At 47.1% G+C, this 17,181-nt stretch overlaps 2 protein-coding genes across 19 annotated transcripts in view; one reads left to right on the top strand and one right to left on the bottom strand.

Annotated features, from left to right (window-relative positions):
• LOC112648106 (centrosomal protein of 76 kDa) overlaps positions 1 to 4,392 on the top strand; it is a 233,806-nt gene extending 229,414 nt beyond the window's left edge. For all 14 annotated transcript variants that reach the window (XM_049111871.1, XM_049111872.1, XM_049111873.1 and 11 more), the window contains one exon: positions 973 to 4,392. In XM_049111871.1, the coding sequence (XP_048967828.1) occupies positions 973 to 1,231 (259 nt within the window). In that variant the 3' untranslated portion in view covers positions 1,232 to 4,392. The remainder of the gene's footprint in view (positions 1 to 972) is intronic.
• The window catches only part of PRELID3A (PRELI domain containing 3A), a 50,023-nt gene that overhangs the window by 9,124 nt on the left and 23,718 nt on the right, over positions 1 to 17,181 (bottom strand). Inside the window, exon 6 of one of the 5 annotated variants that reach the window (XM_025429581.3) lies at positions 13,145 to 14,008. The exons of the other annotated variants lie outside the window; for them this stretch is intronic. Coding sequence (XP_025285366.1) covers positions 13,925 to 14,008 — 84 coding nt within the window. The 3' untranslated portion in view covers positions 13,145 to 13,924. Of the gene's footprint in view, positions 1 to 13,144; positions 14,009 to 17,181 lie in introns of those variants that run through there. 5 annotated transcript variants of the gene reach the window in all.

The raw sequence follows: 17,181 nt of genomic DNA, 5'->3' as shown, positions 1-17,181 counted from the left end.
CTGCTGGTTCCTCCATGATGGCCTCCAACTTGGGATCGTCACCTGCAAGCTAAGGCGTGGTGGTGTTCCTTTCTGTACTTACTCTAAACTTATGTTCTTGTTGGTTTAATTGAAGGAGTACATGAATAGATGATTCCTAGTTATTTCAAAAAATTACCCAAAACATTTATTTTTATGTTGATCTAGTTAACTCCAGCTCTCTGAATCCAAAGAATTAGTCACCCAAGTAGAAGCGTTGGAGAGGGGAAGGTATATTTGATAAATGCGAAAATGCTAAGGAAGCTGGTCTGAAGATAACTTTTCAAGATTAAGACCAATTGACTTCAGCTTACTATAGTCTGCCTACAGTTGACTCACGTTCACCAACCCTGACCCAGGGTCACTGGAAAAAAAGGACTTGAAGTCCCTTCTGAATTACTGATAGGACGTTAGCAACATTTTGATTGCTTTTAGTTGTTGAAGTCCACTATATATCATGTATGGTATTCAGATGAATACTCTATCCCTTTTTCCAAAAGTGATACCAAGAGTTTTCAGTATTATTCTTTCTTAATAAAATACGTTCCCTGGTTTCTTTTTTAAAAAACATTTTGAGCTTTATTTCCAATTAGAAATTCTTCCCTTGAAAGAACATGAGGGGGATCCCTGGGTGGCGCAGCGGTTTGGCGCCTGCCTTTGGCCCAGGGCGCGATCCTGGAGACCCAGGATCGGATCCCACGTCAGGCTCCCGGTGCATGGAGCCTGCTTCTCCCTCTGCCTGTGTCTCTGCCTCTCTCTCCTCTCTCTCTCTCTCTCTCTCTCTCTCTCTCTCTCTGTGACTATCATAAAAAAAAAAAAAGAAAGAACATGAGGTGACTCGCTCATTCCATAATGTCTTGGCAACAAATTTACTTTTTGCACATATTTTCTTAGTATTGCAGTAGAACTATAAGTAACACTACTGGATATTCTAAACATCTTGTTTTGTTCCAGGTTCTCCTCAAAATCTAAATCTGTAGACAAATCAGATGAAGAACTACAGTTTCCCAAAGAGCTGATGGAGGACTGGAGTACTATGGAGGTGTGTGTAGACTGCAAAAAGTTTATTTCGGAAATCATCAGTTCAAGCCGGCGCAGCCTGGTGTTGGCCAACAAAAGAGCCCGATTAAAAAGGAAAACACAGTCTTTCTATATGTCCTCACCAGGCCCCTCGGAATACTGCCCTTCAGAGAGGACTATCAATGAAATCTGAGCCTGTGCCTTTCAGTTGCTTTGTGTTCAGAGTCGGCACTAGTATAGGAGAACACTGAGCTGGGCTGGCTCTCCTTGCCGTGGTCTTAGTTACTAGGCTTGAATTCGCATTAGATCAGGTTTTTGCTGCATCACGTTGTTCCACAGACTGAATGCTGTGTTCATATCGATTGATGATACGTGACAGGTCAGCCAATTGCTCATTTGCACCAAGAGAGAACAATAGTTTGAAACTTGCTTTTGTGTGTGTGTGGATTTGGAAGCCAGAGACTTTTTCCTTAGTTCAGTTCCCTACTGTTCCTCAGAGAATTTCCTGACTAAGGCAAAAAGCTTCTCATGTGAGAAATCAGCCTCACAAAGCTGTCGATGTTAGCACAGTTCTAAGCAGTAAGTCATATTGGCACTTCCACCTGACAGTGTTCCTATCTAATGTACATAGTGACCAGGGCCCTGCCACACACCAGACACCTGGAGTCAGGGACCGGCTGTGTATCATGTCACGATACAAAACCCAGAAGGATTTGCTTATACTATCAAACTGATTTTAAATTATTGTTGCTCGGAGACAAAAAGACTACAGGAGGGACTTCATTCCTGCGTTCTAGTGCAAAACATCTGGATAAGCTGTACACCCAAATGGGTGACCATTTCCTCTGAGCTGCTGTGTTTGCCCTGGTGCAATGGATCAGTGTCTCCTGAGTGGGTGACAGGTCTTCATTCCCTATCTTGAATGTATTATGGTTACTTGTAGTTTTGTAAAAGAGGTCTCAGAATAAAGTTTTGTGGGAGTTTCAGGACAAAGGAAGGCTAAAAGTTTGTCAAGAAGTTGAGTGTATTTTGGTTAACTTTGAAAACGATTGTGACAGCATTGGGGTGCCAGCTGCCACACTACAGGGAATGAGCTGGAGCTCATCCATCTTCAGCTACATTTTTCATAACTTTATAGTCTTAGCCATCACAACTAAATTAAGCCACAATTTGGTACCTGAGGTCTCAAACTGAAATTTATTTATTTTTCTAAATGAATTTTAAGGGAAAAAACATTGTCTAGTTCTTTTAAAATTACAAGAAAATTAACCTGCTAATAGACTTTTTGGACGCTTTTTGCACAAGTTTTCCTTGTAAATGACTGGAGTGTGTAAGGTGGGTTTTTGATGAAGGTAGGTTGGAAGGTAGCACTGTTTACCTGAAATTTCTCAGCCTGTCTGTCCCGTACTAGGAGCTGTACTTTATTTTTAGTATGCTTTGTTGGCAAATTGAATTTAAATAAAAAATAAATTACAAATAAATACATAAATTTTTTAATTAAAAAAATGACCAACCGATCAAATTGCCATGGATGTTTAGAAAATCAGTTAATGCACATGCACAATAATTTCCTAAAAGCTATAGGACACATCTGTAGTCAGCACTGCAACAGCACCATTAAAGGCATGGCAGTCACATTTCATACCACATCAAAGTATAGTAGCATTTCTATGTTAGATTAACAGTAATACCTCAGAACTGCTCTGGTAGTAGTTTGTAATGGATTGAAATGTACACTTTAGTAAATGGCTTAAAATTACTTATGAAATAAACTTTACCAATTGACTAAAATAATGCATGTTAACAGTTCCTCTGTATTTGCATGTAAAAAGTGGGCCACCAAAGAACCTTACTGATTTTGCAAATGTTTAAATTACTGTAAAGACTCTTGTATTAGAGGTTTAAACATTTTATTGGGTGAATCTCATTTATAAAATTTTCCAAGGGATTATTTGGACTCTATACCCTTGATGGTTCGGTGGAAGCCACACCCTCTGAGGGCCCCAGGTTTGGGCCTCTGTATGACTACTGGGAAACAATGGTATTTGTGTATGTATATAGACATGACACACAGTAATGTGCTTTTTAAAATAATGATGAGTTTACTGCTGTTACTAAGACATAGGAAACTAAGCCCCTGAAATGAGAATTTCATTCACATTTACAAGGCAGATACCTAGCCCATCTCAGTTTTTGCTTCACTCCTTCAGGTTTATGATGCTCTTGGCTGATTTGGGCATTATGATCACTCTTCCCAGAGTGTTAGAATGTGAATCCTTCAGTGGCATTAATGAGGTTTGTCAAGTGGTTGGTGCATCTACATGAGACAGTTCGCAGTATGAGAAGACGACACATAACACAGTTAAAAGTGTAGAAATTGAATTAGCATCACTTTTTATTGCCAAAACAATTTCTTGACAGTTTCTCCCATATCCATGACATGAACCCAGTACCTCAATTAAATTAAGTAATTCCCAGAGAGAAATTCACTAACAGCTAGTGCAGAATGGTTTGACCCCTGTTAACCTAGTGTTACCTTAGTCCTCTTTCTCGTCTTAACTACTAAAAGAACATACCTTCACAGTATTCCTTTTTTCTTGGTTTCTGGCATTTGCACCTGATCCAACATCACCAAATCGTTGGCTAGCTGATCGGAAGGAGATGTGTCTGAGAGCTTGTGTGTACACCCGAGCAGCCTTTGGCACATCCTCTAGCACCTGTTCCGTTTGTCCCAGACCTCACAAGCCCACCCTGCTGGGAGATCATTCCTTCCCCACGGCTTAACTTTCTACCAGTGTCAGAGTAGATAAGAATAATTGTAAATACTGTAATATATTTATTAATATTTGAAAGGCATTCATTCAGCAGACAATGGGAATTAACTCTTCAGGGACAAGTGAAATGGAAATAATTGCTATGTACATTGACATAACAGTCTTACTAGATTTCAAGTCTTAAACCTCTCAAAACAGGAGTTTGTCATGTAGAAGCTTTAAAAATGATCTTTCATTTGAAGACATGATATGATTAGCACTGGACACTCATACCATGAATTTTTAAGGCTTTTATTTTTCTAACTGTATTAATAAATACAGGATTGGATTTTAGGAGTCAAATAGGAGACATGAAAGTTTTAAATTATGTTGCTATTTGCTAAAGCAAAACGGCAGAAAATTTTGTTTATGCAAAACTGTTCGAAGGGCCATGGAGAAATGTGTACACTGACTGGACCTGGCTTCCTGTGTGTATGAAAGTCAGGGTATTGCTGGCATTCAGGGTGACATGACAGTACTAAACGTTTTCCATTCAAGTCTTTTAAAATTTAGGGAAAAATAAAATGGCTTTCCATCGTAACTTCTGTGTTGAGTTCCTGTTGTAAAATGGTGATGTCTTTTGGTAACTAGTTGTAAGAAACCACCTAGGTTAGGAAGGCAAGATGCTTGTGTCATCAGTAAGTTAAGATTGGGTTGAGAAACACAGTCTGACAAGGACCACACTAGAAACATTTTGAAAAGGGGCAGCTAGGTGGCTCAGTGAGTTAAGTGTCCGACTCTTGGTTTTGGCTCAGGTCATGATCTCAGGGTCATAGGATCAAGCCCCTCATTGGGCTCTGTGCTCAGTGGGGAGTCTGCTTGAGATTCTCTTCCTCCTTCTCCATTAGTCCCTCCCCTCACTCCTGCGCACTCGTTAAAATAATTTTTTTTTTTTTTTTTTTTTTTTTAAGAAAAAGGCAAAGGGGCCCCTAGGTGGTTCAGTCTGTTACATGTCTGCCTTTGGCTCAGGTCATGATCCCAGGGTTCTGGGATCAAGCCCCTCATCGGGCTCCCTGCTTAGGAGAGAGCCTGCTTCTCCCTCTCCAATCTGCTTCTACCCCTGCTTGTGCGCTCATGCCTGCACTCTGCCAAATAAATAAAATCTTCTTAAGAAATAACTTTTTAAAGTAAAGGAAAACTTTTCATTTATAATAAAAAAACACTTTGAAATGGAGCCACAGCCATAACTCTGTGTTACCCAGAAGCTGTGACTTCTTTTTTTATCCTCAGCAGTGTAGGAAATTAAAATTCTGTAAATAGTACATAATGTTTCATTGTATAAGAAGGCACATGCATGGAGACAAGAGCTTTTATGTGTTTTTTCTAAATAGAATTCCTCATTCTACTCTATTCTTAAAATGCCCCATGCTTAGGAAATTTCCTATTGTAGCATGTAAATTGCTTGAGGAGAAAACTAGAAAGATTCAACCCAGAGTGAGCTTAGGGAAGCTCTTATGTTTCTGTTAACTAAAGAGCATCATTTAAGGTCTTTACATACCATAGATATTACCTGATACTGAATTTGAATCTTATTTCCACAAGCTGTGCCCTTATTTGTCAGGCATATTTGAGGATCTCCTTCCACCGAAGCTTCTCTGTGAGGTATATATAACCAGATGTGTGTCCAGCTCACACTCCAGTGTCCAGTGTGACTTGCTCAGTCCAAGTCAAGAGTCCTTGCCTTGTGTCTCCTGGACTCCAGAGACAGAAAATTTGGATACCACAAAGAGAAAAGCTTTGGGTAACCCTTCTAACTATATGTCTTTCTCCTTCCCAGGTTCAGTGAAGGAACGTAGTAAATCATCATAGTCTAGCATTTCATAAAGAGATCTATTTTTAGAAAAGAGCTTGATTATACATATGATGTGTTTAAAGACTTCAGTTCTTGTCCCTTTGCAGAATGTGTAGGTACACACCAATTCATTCTAATGTTCATACAGAGTATGCTCCTTCTCCCATGTCAGCCAAAGGTCCATGTCTGGAAACCTTACCCAACCAAAAAGTTGAGGAGCTCAGAACTTACATAATATAAAACTCTGCCCAGGCTAATTAAATGTTCAGGTGCAGTTACCTGGCAGACTGAATTTGCACCATTATTCTGGTGCATTCCATTAAAATGTACGTGATGTGTCATTTGTGTATTTAGAATAGGTCCTACTATGCAAAGTCAATTATGCTGGCAGCAAAACCCGAGCCATTTCAGAATCATTGAAGCAGTGGAAGGAAGAGAGCTTCAGAACTGGCAAGACATGGCTTTTAAAAAGTGGGGCATCAGAAGTTCCTTTCTGTCCTGCAGCTTTGGAAGTGAAGAATTGTCTGGATGTTTATGTTTAAACATACAACTCAGTGCTCAGACCTCTTCTGCTGCCCAGAGGGTCTGAGCCTTGGGTCCTGCGCTGGGAATGCTCTCGCAAGCTACACTCATGAGTCTCATCATCTGTGGCTTGATAAAAGGAGGGACCTCCCTTGTCTTGGATGTGGCTGGCAAGGAGGGCCTGCATTTGGCAAACTTGCTCACTTTTAAAGGGTTGCCCTTCTATACGTTCTTTGCTTTGGTGTTCCCTCGTGACTGAAGAATTGTCAGCCCCTTTTCCCTAGAGCAACACGGCAGGGGACATCACATCCCAACTCCTTGCAGGAGCAGCGGTGTTAAGGAGTGGAAATGCCAGAGATGAAAGGGTTTCTGCAGAGCTACCCTGAATGTCCGGTTCCTAAGTAGTCATGATTTGAAAGCCATAGGGAGGCACGTGGGGGGAGAAGGAACAAGCCAGGCTCTGCACAGGTCAGTCTGCACGATGCAGCTACTGCTGAACGGAGCCCGAGGTGTAAACCAGAACCAGAATCCCTGCCATTTCTAAAGGGAAGAAATTTTGATCTCGGACATCCCAAAGTGAACAGAAGCCTAAGAAGATTCCAGCTTGCCCACCAAGGAAGGGAACGTGACTTGAGGTAAAAAGCCAGGAGTCCTCCCAGCACACTCTCAAGGCCATTTCAGAAGTCGGATTCAGAGAATGTAGACTTGGACTGGCACCGTGAGTGTAACTGGCTCGGCGCTCCCGCCCCCAAGCGACTCCTGTGACCGCCTGAAATCTTCCCCCGCGTAGCCCGTGGTAGACACAGCTGCACAAGAACTGGGCCTTCCTCCACTCCAGCCCTAGCGAGAAGGGTTTTCCAGGATGGGAGCTTTCATTCTGATGACTGAAAGGAGTCTGTAATCAGGGAAGCTGACCTTTCTGCAGCACCTGGTTTCCAGTATTGGAAATGGCTCTAACTGACCTATGCTCCAGACAACAGAACAGCTGTTCGACATTGGGAAGGTCCCTTAACCTTTCTGGATTTCAGTTTCATCCATTTTAAAGCAACGGTGTTAGCAGATGAGGTGATCTCTAAGTCTGTTTTAACCAGGAAGAGGCATTCAACACACTGGAGCAAACAGCCCGTACTACACAGGTACCGACCAGTAGGTACCGGAGAGCCTGAGCCAGGCCTAACAAGAAATTGAGGAAAATCTTTGTGTATCCAAGCCAACCTTTTCATTAAAATGAAGTGTGAGGTGACTGATATTCAGGCAATATTTGTTTTTGTTTTTTTAAGATTTTATTTACTTATTCATGAGAGACACAGAGAGAGGGAGAAGCAGGCTCCATCCTGGGAGCCCGATGTGGGACTCGATCTCAGGACTCCAGGATCACATCCTGAGCCGAAGGCAGTCGCTAAACTGCTGAGCCACCCAGGGATCCCCGGCAATATTTCTTTTGGTGACAAACCTGATTATGTGTACTACAGAAACACAAGAAAAAGTGCAAAATAGGGCAACCCCGGTGGCTCAGAGGTTTAGCGCCCCCTTTGGCCCAGGGTATGATCCTGGAGACAGGGATCGAGTCCCATGTCGGGCTCCCTGCGTGGAGCCTGCGTCTCCCTCTGCCTGTGTCCCTGCCTCTCTCTGTGTGTCTGTCACAAATAAATAAAATCTTAAAAAAAAAAAGTGCAAAATATGCTGCATTTATTTGAAACTTGGGGAGCCAAAGACAAAAATTCAGCTTTACTAATTGTAAAGAATCTAAGTCCTTGTGTGTCAGCTATACCTCGTTTAAAAACAAATGACACCTGAGTAGATCTCCCAACATTAAAAATTTTCAGAGAGATGAGTTGATCTATATTAAAAACAGACACAAAACCCCCAGCGTTTTACTTGAACATCCGGTTACTGATGGTTCATCTCCCCATCTATGCAGTGGGGAGACCGTCTCAGACCTGGCAAGTCTGCTCCCACCCTGTGATGTGTATTCCTGTCCGACATGTAAAGAGAAGCAGGTAGCCGTAGGGGCGACTACATGTGACAGACTATCTTCATTGCATTAAAAGGAAGCAAACAGGCAACTCTTGTCCAGTTTGGTCAAAGAACCAGTTAGCGGCTATAGGGAGCCCCCAGTATATCCACCTCCCAGTGTAATAATGGGATCCCACAGCCAAGAAGCTGGTCTCTTTGGCCCCCTCAGTGCTGTAAACCCCATCACTGCCGGGCTCTCTTCTCCACCAAATATCTCTGCTAGTGACTCTCAGAGCTCAAAGTGATCCGAGAAGGCATTCAGTCCTCACTCCAGCCGCTGGCAAGCTCTGGACTCTTTTGATATGTGTCCAAGGACCAGGGAGACACTTATTTATGCAAAGTTCTATCTTTGAACAGTTCTGATGCTTGGGAAGTCCTGCCCTCATGTAATTTACTCCCATTGTTTACCCCCTGGTTCTGTCTCATGTGGCTCTGCAGAACGTGCCTGCTTTCCCAAGCGGCTGCCTTAAGTAGCCTCCTAATTCTCCTTCCTCCCTTCTCCCTCCTCCCTTCTCCATTTCTCATTCCATTGCACTCAGCAAGCACCTAACACGCTACTGAATTGTTCCAGGAAGACAAGATTTCCTCACTGCCATATCCCGTCTCTAGCATGTAACAGGTGCTCAATAAATGTCTGTGGAGGGAATTAATGATGGAATGAGCGGGTAAATATGGAAATGAGAAGTGAGAAATACAAAGATGGAACCAGCAAGATGTCTCCAAAACATTTGTGATTTTCATCTGTGCTCTCTAACAGATAACAGCCACGTGCAGCCCCTGTTCCTCGAGGTCAGTAAGCCACCGCAGTCCTGAGGTGCTAACTAGAATAGAGAAGCTTGCGTCGGTAGCTCACGCCGTTGACGTGGTTGACTTGGAGCTGCAGAAGCTCTGCGGGCCGTCTGGGCCTCCTCCCTGACCCTGATAAATGGCACGCACCGCACCGTTCTCTCTGGGTGACCTGCTCCCAGAGCTCCTGGGTGGAGTTGCGGGCACAGGCCTGCCTCCCCGACCAGCTTTTTCCCATTAACATACTGATGTGCAGATGTGTAGAGATCTTGGAGACCTAGAACTGAAGCTACGACATCTATGCAGAAGGCGTATTTGTCAGTACCGAGTCTGTACGCAACTTTTTACCACTTGCCTCTTGGACATTATGGGAGTTCACTCTTACTGGTAATCATAACATTTTAATTAAACTTTATGTGCCACTGGACTGATACTTTAAACATCGTAAACTACAGTTGCCCCTTGAACAATATGGGTTTGAGCTATGCGGGTCCTCAATGCAGATTAGTTTTTTTTCTTAGTAAATACAGTAAAGTACCATCAGCATATTTCTCGTTTTCTGAGTATTTTCTTTAGCTTATTATATTGTGAGAATACAGTATAGGTTACATATACAAAATATGTGTTAATTGACTATGTGCTTGGTAAGGCTTCTGATCAATAGTAAGCTATTAGTAAAGTTTTGGGGAGTCAGAAGTTATATGGGGTTTTTTGACTGAGGAGACATCAGTTCCCCTAACACCTGCATTGTTCAAGGGTCAACTGTATTTCAACTTTGTCATAGCAAAACAATTTGGTCAATAAAAGAAAATAAGGAAAGCTATGGAGATAAGCATTATGATAATCTGTGCTGTGTACTATTAATACATAATTTTTAAAAATATTTTTTGATTTTCAGTAGTTACCAGTTATTGAGCACATACCCTATATATCAGATACCGTGCTAAGCACCCTCGGCCACATTATCTCCCTTTATGCTCAACTCTGAAGTAGGCACTATTAATATCCTCTCTTAGAGACCAGAAACAGGAATAACGAGGTTGTCATTTGCCCAGCGTCCAGCCTGAGGTGTCCCCAATTCCAAAGCTGTGCTGCGCAGCCCTGAGACGTTTCCAGCTGTGTTTCGTGTTAGGTGCGATGACTGAATCCAGTTCTCACATCACCAAAGCACTTACAAATGCCCACAAATGTGTGTGCAAAGCAGAACATCTGATCTTGGCTCCTGAGGAACTGTAAACTGGCCAGCTATGTGAACAGATAAAAAAAAAAAAAAAAAAAGCCCAAAGGAGCATAAATGTCTAGGAATGGCATCAGTCAAGGACACCTCACAGAAGTCTATTTTCCCATGGCTTCAGAGGAGGGAGGAGGGAGAGTATTTCCTACAGTGCAATCTGATGCCCACCTGAGTCCAAGTCATCTGGGCCATCGCTGAGGTCTGGTTTCGATTTTCTCCAAAAAGGAGTAAAAAAAAAAAAAAAAAAAAACTCTTATTCAGGGTAGTTATAATGAGATTATTCTTGAATAATCGGACAAGAAGTGGAACAGGATGAAAAGGGGGCCACTTAGAAATGATTGTACAAACAATATAAAGCAAATTATTAGTAGGCACCTGGGTGGCTTAGTTAAGCGTCTGCTTTTTTTTTTTTTAAGACTTTATTTATCCATTCATAGAGACACAGAGAGAGAGGGGCAGAGGCACAGGCAGAGGGAGAAGCAGGCTCCACACAGGGAGCCTGACGTGGGACTCGATCCACGGTCCCCAGGATCAAACCCCAGGCTGCAGACGGCGCCAAACCGCTGCGCCACCGGGGCTACCCGAGCATCTGCCTTTGACTCGGGTCATGATCATGATCCCCAGGTCCTGGGATCGAGGCCGTATCCCTGCCTCCCTCTCTCCCTCTCTGTCTCTCATGAATAATTTTTTTTTAATATGAAGTACTAGCTACCTATCGTTACGTAACATTACCCCAAGCCACTGGCTTGAAACAGCAAACACCATGTCACGAGTTGCCGTGGTTCAGAAAACGAGGAGCCTGAGCGGGAGCGCTCTGCCTACCACCCCCGCAGGGTGTCAGCTGCGTCCGCGTCCGCTCAAGGCTTCCCCGCTCCCAGGACCGAGCCTCCCCACGCCCGCCCCGCGGCGGCTGCTCCTGGGGCGGGACCGGGACCCGGACCGGGACCGCAGCGGGGACGGGAGCGGGGACGGGGACGGGGGCTGGGACGGAGGCCGGAGCGGGGACGGGGACTGGAGCGGGAACAGGGGCGGGGACGGGGATGGGGACGAGGACGGGGGCCGGAGCGGGGGCGGGGACGGGGACGGGGACGAGGACGGGGGCCGGAGCGGGGACGGGGGCGGGGACGGGGGCCAGAGCGGGGATGGGGACGGGGACCGGAGCGGGACGGAGGCGGGGACTGGGACCGGGTCGGGGGCGGGACGGGAAGGGGGCCCGGAGCGGGTCGCCGCGGCGCAGGGGAGGCTCGACGAGCCAGGCGCGAGTCAGTGCCTCTAACCACCGGCCTGCGAGGTCGAGGGCGCGGGGCGCCGAGGCCGACGCGGCGTGGAAATGGGAGGGCAGCCGACTGACCCGGGGCCTTTCGCGGGAACGTGTGGCTTCCAACCGGCTACAGAGAGAAAGCAGCAGGAGGAAGTCTCATGTAACTCAGGTTTTGAATTTGGGAAATGGAAGTAGGGCTACTTAGAAATGGGGGGACAGAAGACGGTTTGGTGAAAGGGAACAAATTTAGTTTTATTCATATTGACTGAGAGAGGTCACGGACTCCCCAAGAAAGGGGTCGGCTTCAAGGGCCGGGCGTAAACAATAAGCCTCCTGGGGTCTCCCCGCCTACGCTTCTGGGGGGGCGCGGGGATTTACAACCCTTTACAAGTGCAGAACCAGCCGCAGCTCCTAGGCTCTAGCCCCCCCCGCCCCAAGCTGCGCTCTGGCCGCTGAAGACGGGCAGGAGCGTGCTGAGCGGCCGGCAGTCTCCTCGGGTCTCAGGCTTGCCTCTTTCATCAACCAGGGCTGACTCTCAGCAGTGATTATAAAAGTTAGAATAGGGGTCGGGAGGGGGGGGGGGGGGCTGGGGCGGGGCGGGGCGGGCTCTGTCGGTAAAGCACCGGCCTTCGGCTCGGGTCACGATCCTGGGTTTGGGACTGAGCCTCGCTGCGGCCCCCTGCTCAGCGGGGAGCCTGCTTTGCCCTCGGCCTCACTACCTACTGTGCGCTGCGCTCACACAGTCTTCTGTCAAAAATCTTTTAAAATTTTTAAACAAAAGTTAAAATACATGCTTGAGCAGATATTCCAAGTATGTTCCATCAATGAAGCCCAGTACTCCCAATTCCAGCCCCGCACAGTGGTGCCCGGCCCCCCACCCCGAGACTCTGCGGCCCAAGGCCCATGGCGGGCCCAGTGCCAGCAGCTGATGGCAGGGCACAGGGGGCCAGGGAGCCACCAGGCTGCTGGGGCGCTTTCCATCAGCTCCCGCCTTCCCACCTTTGAGGGGAAAATCAGTCTGCAGTTTGCAAGGGGGATCCTCAAGCTCCAAGTTCACAGGCTGTGCACACCATTACCCCTGCACACCTATAATCCGATGGCTGGAGCACAGAGACAACGCTCCTCTGCCCCCCAAGTCACCCAAATAAGTAACTCTCCTGCTTCTCTGGACCCTGAAGTGTGACAGCCCCAGAGCACACCTGCTCTGAATACAGCAGGCATTCACTGAGGCTCCGCCAGGCCGGGATCTGCTGGGGGAAAGATGAAGTTCCCAACAGAGACACACAGCAATCAACCCCTGTATCAAAGCGCACCGTCCCCTTCCTTGAGGTGACGACAGAAACACTGGAGGCAAGCGGTCCTGAATCTGGGAAAGCCAAAAAACCACAGGCTCAAATCAGATACAGCCTGAATAGTTGGTTCTAATGCCAAACGGGTGGAACAGTCTGCAAAGAGTATTTAGTACAACCACTTTTCCTACAAAAAGGGAAAACTTGTTCCCAGAGAGTACCTGGCTCTGCTTCTAGAGGAACCTTCTGGAAGGAGCTACTTAACCAGAAGGTGGGAACCAATACAAAGACCAAAGCATGGCCTAGCATGCTCCCACAGCTCTAGAAGGCCCAACTTCCCAGAGGAAAGAGCATCCCAGTAACTTCTGCTTTGACAGAGTTGACACCAGTAGCTAGTGTATTCAACCTTTATTCCTACCAAACTCAAGGGCCACGGTAACAGGGATGTAACACTGGAAACTAAGGAAAGGCAGCAGGATTCTGGATTTATTTCAATACTTTGGGAAATGAAAGCCTTAGGCAAGTAATATGACATGATCAAAATAGTTTCTCCTGATACTCCAGTGGAAGATAAAATCTGGTCAGTAAATTAAGTGTGCATGCAGGGCGGCTGTAATATTTGCGGGGTGTCACCGAGGTCCAGAGAGGGCGGGCAGGTCGGAGCACAGGCCCACAGGTGCCAGGCCCGGGGGAAGGGGGTGGGGGGAGCCGGCCAGACCCCAACACCCTTGGTCGGTGACCGCAGCAAACCCACGAGAACTACTAGTTGAAGGTTGGGGACACAGCCATTCCCTTTTACACTCTGCTATTCTGGCTTCTGGGGAAGGGACAGCGGAGATTCAACTTCTTGTTTAACAAAACATTCCATCAAAAAAAAAAAAAAAAGTAAAGAAAAGGTGAAGGTAAGCTGTAGGCCAGCATGTGGCCGATCCCCTGCCTTTCCCAGAGTCCCCTTCCTAAACGGCCCCCTACTAGGGATGCGCTGATCTCGAGGGCTCGCTCCCACAGAGCCCGTGCGGGAGGGGCGCCATCCCGGGGTGCGGGAGGGGGGTGGGGCGGGGGAGGATGGGGAGGGGGGGGGTGGGGGAGGGATGGGGCCGCGGGGCGCACGCCCGCCACCTGCCGCTGCGCCTGCGAGTCGCTGGTGGTCTCCGGGTCTGGGCGCCGCGGTGCTCACGCTCCGGCGCGGGCGGGGGTCGCCAGGCCCTCCAGCTCCGCGTTGAGCCGGCCGATGACCCACTCCAAGGCCTCGCGCCCCTGCGGAGAGAAGAGCGCGGAGCGAGTGCCGGGGCGCGCGGCCCTGCACCCCGCCCCGGGAGAGGACGACCCCGCTGGCGCCTCTGTGCGCCCAGAACCGGCCCGCGGAGCGCCGGCGGCCCCACCGAGCAGCAGCGCCCGCGGGAGTTAGCTGGGACGCAGCACGTATGACTAAAGTTGACCTTTTGAGTATTTTCTCCAGTTAGAAATCAAGGCTTAATTTCCCCGTGACTCAGGGCCGCCAGGGGGGCGTCCGCCCTCGGCTCGGGGCGTGACCCCGGGGTGCACGGAGCCTGCTTCTCCCTCTGCCTGTGTCTCTGTGTCTCTCAGGGGTAAATAAATAAATCTTAAAAACAAAAACAAAAACCAATGGATGGAAGGTGAGATCAGAGTTTTAAAGTGCTGAGAACTTGCAATCACCACCAATGACTGCAACATAAGACCGAATATCAGGGGATCCCTGGGTGGCGCAGCGGTTTGGCGCCTGCCTTTGGCCCAGGGCACGATCCTGGAGACCCGGGATCGAATCCCACATCGGGCTCCCGGTGCATGGAGCCTGCTTCTCCCTCTGCCTGTGTCTCTGCCTCTCTCTCTCTCTCTCTCTCATATGATTAAATAAATAAAATCTTAAAAAAAAAAAAAAGTTTCCCACGGCTCCGCGCCCCAGCTGCCATGCGATGCTATCATTCGGCACTGGTTGTTGCACTGATGGTGAATTCCAAACGGAGCCGCCGCACAAATAAATACTGAATCCATCCCAGACCCAAAACAACATCGCCAGCCCGACTATTTATGCCAAAGAAATTCTGAAAATAATCACTACCACTTTCTTAAGAACTATCTTAACATTTTAAAAATTTATCTTTTTTTTTTTTTTTTTATAAATTTTGAAAGCAGAGGAGAATTCAGAACCCAACAGGTGCATATGCTTATTTTGACCACACTTCATCTCACCCAAAATGTGACGTGGACCTAGTAAGTGCCATGTACACACGGCGCCCCAAGAATGCAGGCTGAAGCTGTACCGAGTTCCCTACACACACCCGATCCAGCATCCAAGTCAAGACAACTGACCTGTTCTGACACTCCCATCCCTGCTTCAAAATGTGGTTTCCCAAAGCACAGATTTCCGCGTTCCCCTCTAGAACAGAACCCCTTACACGACAATTCTCAGACCATCACCCCTGCGAGGTTACCTAGTTACCCTCAGTGCACCAGAGTTAACCTAGGAGGGGAACAGAGGCTGTCACCAGTGTCGGAGGCTGATACACGCTCATGAGGCCAGAGTACAGTTTGCAGCAGTGACAGGTGTCGTGCCCTGCACCCATGGCCTCTGCACACCAGGGTTTACCTGCAAGGAGCCCTCAAATCCTTCAGGAAGTAAGACCTCAGTGCTACACAACTAAACCTCAAGAGGGAACTTTTAAAGAAAATGTAGCTTAAAAACAGAAAAAAGACAAGCACAAAGGAGTATATACAGTATAGCTCCATCTGTGTTTAATGAAGGAAAGAAAAGGAAAAAACATTAATAACTTGAATTTGCATAAAGCACTTCTAGAAGCCTTGGTAAAAATTAGGAGTTAACTGGCAGAGGCCAAGCACTCTTTCTCTAAAGGGAGGTTTTTACTCTTCAGCAGAGTCCTGTGTTGTTGTTTCTTTGTTCCCATAAAAATGGACTGCATTTATGTCTTTTTTGAAAGAGTGTTATTTATAAAAAGCCAACAGAACTTTGACTTTGACTTGAAGATGGTGGGGACAACAACCTTTGGCCCTTTGTCCGAAAAACCCTCAGGAATCCGAGAGAAACAAAATCCAGGAGCTGCGGAGTCAGCGTCCCCACCGCCCCCGCCAGGAGTCGCAAAGCCCAGGCATCGGCTGGCAGCAGCGGCCATCCGGAGAGAGGGGACACGCAGGGGCCATCCGGAGAGAGGGGACACGCAGGACAGCAGGCGACCGCCTGCAAGGTGTTTAACTGCCCGGCTCCTAGACCCCTCCCCGCCCCCCAGGGGTTGAGGGGTCTTGTCGGGAGAAACGGAACCACTTCAGAGAAAAGGCGCAGGGCCACCTCAGTGAAGCCCAGCTGCCAGCCCAGAGCCGCGGGGCCACCCGTGCTTGGGCTCGGTCGGTCCCTGACGGCGAAGGACATCTGCGTGGCCTCCCCGCCAAGGGGCGCAGGGGAGACACCCAGATGCCACAGGACGACAGGACGCTTGCTTCGCGTCCGCTTCTGCAGACACAGGAGGGAAGACACCACCTCTGTGAAGCAAGAATGGGAGGCCACAGGGAACAGCAAAGGTTGGCAAATTAAAAATACAATCTGCCAAAATAAAAATTAGTGAAGTTGTTGAACGACAAAGTCCCGGAAATCTCCCCAAAGGTGGAACACAGATGAGAAAATATAAGAAAATTGTGAGGTCAATCCCTAGATTGAGGAAGCTGACAGCTTCCTAGAGGACTTCTAGGAAAGGAGAATAGTGGGGAAATCATGGAAGAAATCATTATCAGAACGAAAGGGACCACCCAGTTCCCGACCCGATGAGTCGCGGGTTGTTGTGGGTTTTGTTTTTTGTTGCTTTTGTTTTTGATGTCTTCTTGCTGGCCTGAGCTAAGCTTTACGTATGCAGGTATGCACGTATGTACGTGTCGGTCTACAGCTATATACTTCTATGCTCCTCTTTTTTCATGAAATGAAATTCACATAAGTTAACCATTGTCAAGCGTACGATTCAACGGTATTTAGTCTATTCACAATGTTTTGCAACCACCACCTCCATCTACTTCAAAACACTGTCATCACCCCAAGAGGAAATCTCAAACACATAAAGCAGACTCTTCCTCCATCCGTACTTTCCTCTCCTCCCTCCCCGTCCTGGCAACAACCTATCTGCTTTCGTCTATGGATTGGAAGACTGCGTATAAATGGAACTACATAGTGTGTGGCCTTTTGTGTCTGGGTTCTTTTATTTTGCATAATGCTTTAGAGATTCATCCATGTTGTAGTGTGGATCAATACTTCATTCCTTTTTTATAGCCGAATAATATTCCAGTGGATATATGGACCACTTTTGTTTATCCATTTATTAGCTGAAGGACATTTGAGTTTCTACCTTTTGGCTACTGTAAGTAGTGCTACTGAGAACATTTACGTACAAGTATTTGTGTACTGGTTTTCT

The sequence above is a fragment of the Canis lupus genome, chromosome 7 (assembly GCF_003254725.2).
Source record: "Canis lupus dingo isolate Sandy chromosome 7, ASM325472v2, whole genome shotgun sequence".
Taxonomy (NCBI): domain Eukaryota; kingdom Metazoa; phylum Chordata; class Mammalia; order Carnivora; family Canidae; genus Canis; species Canis lupus.
This window is presented reverse-complemented; position numbering and strand designations above follow the sequence as displayed.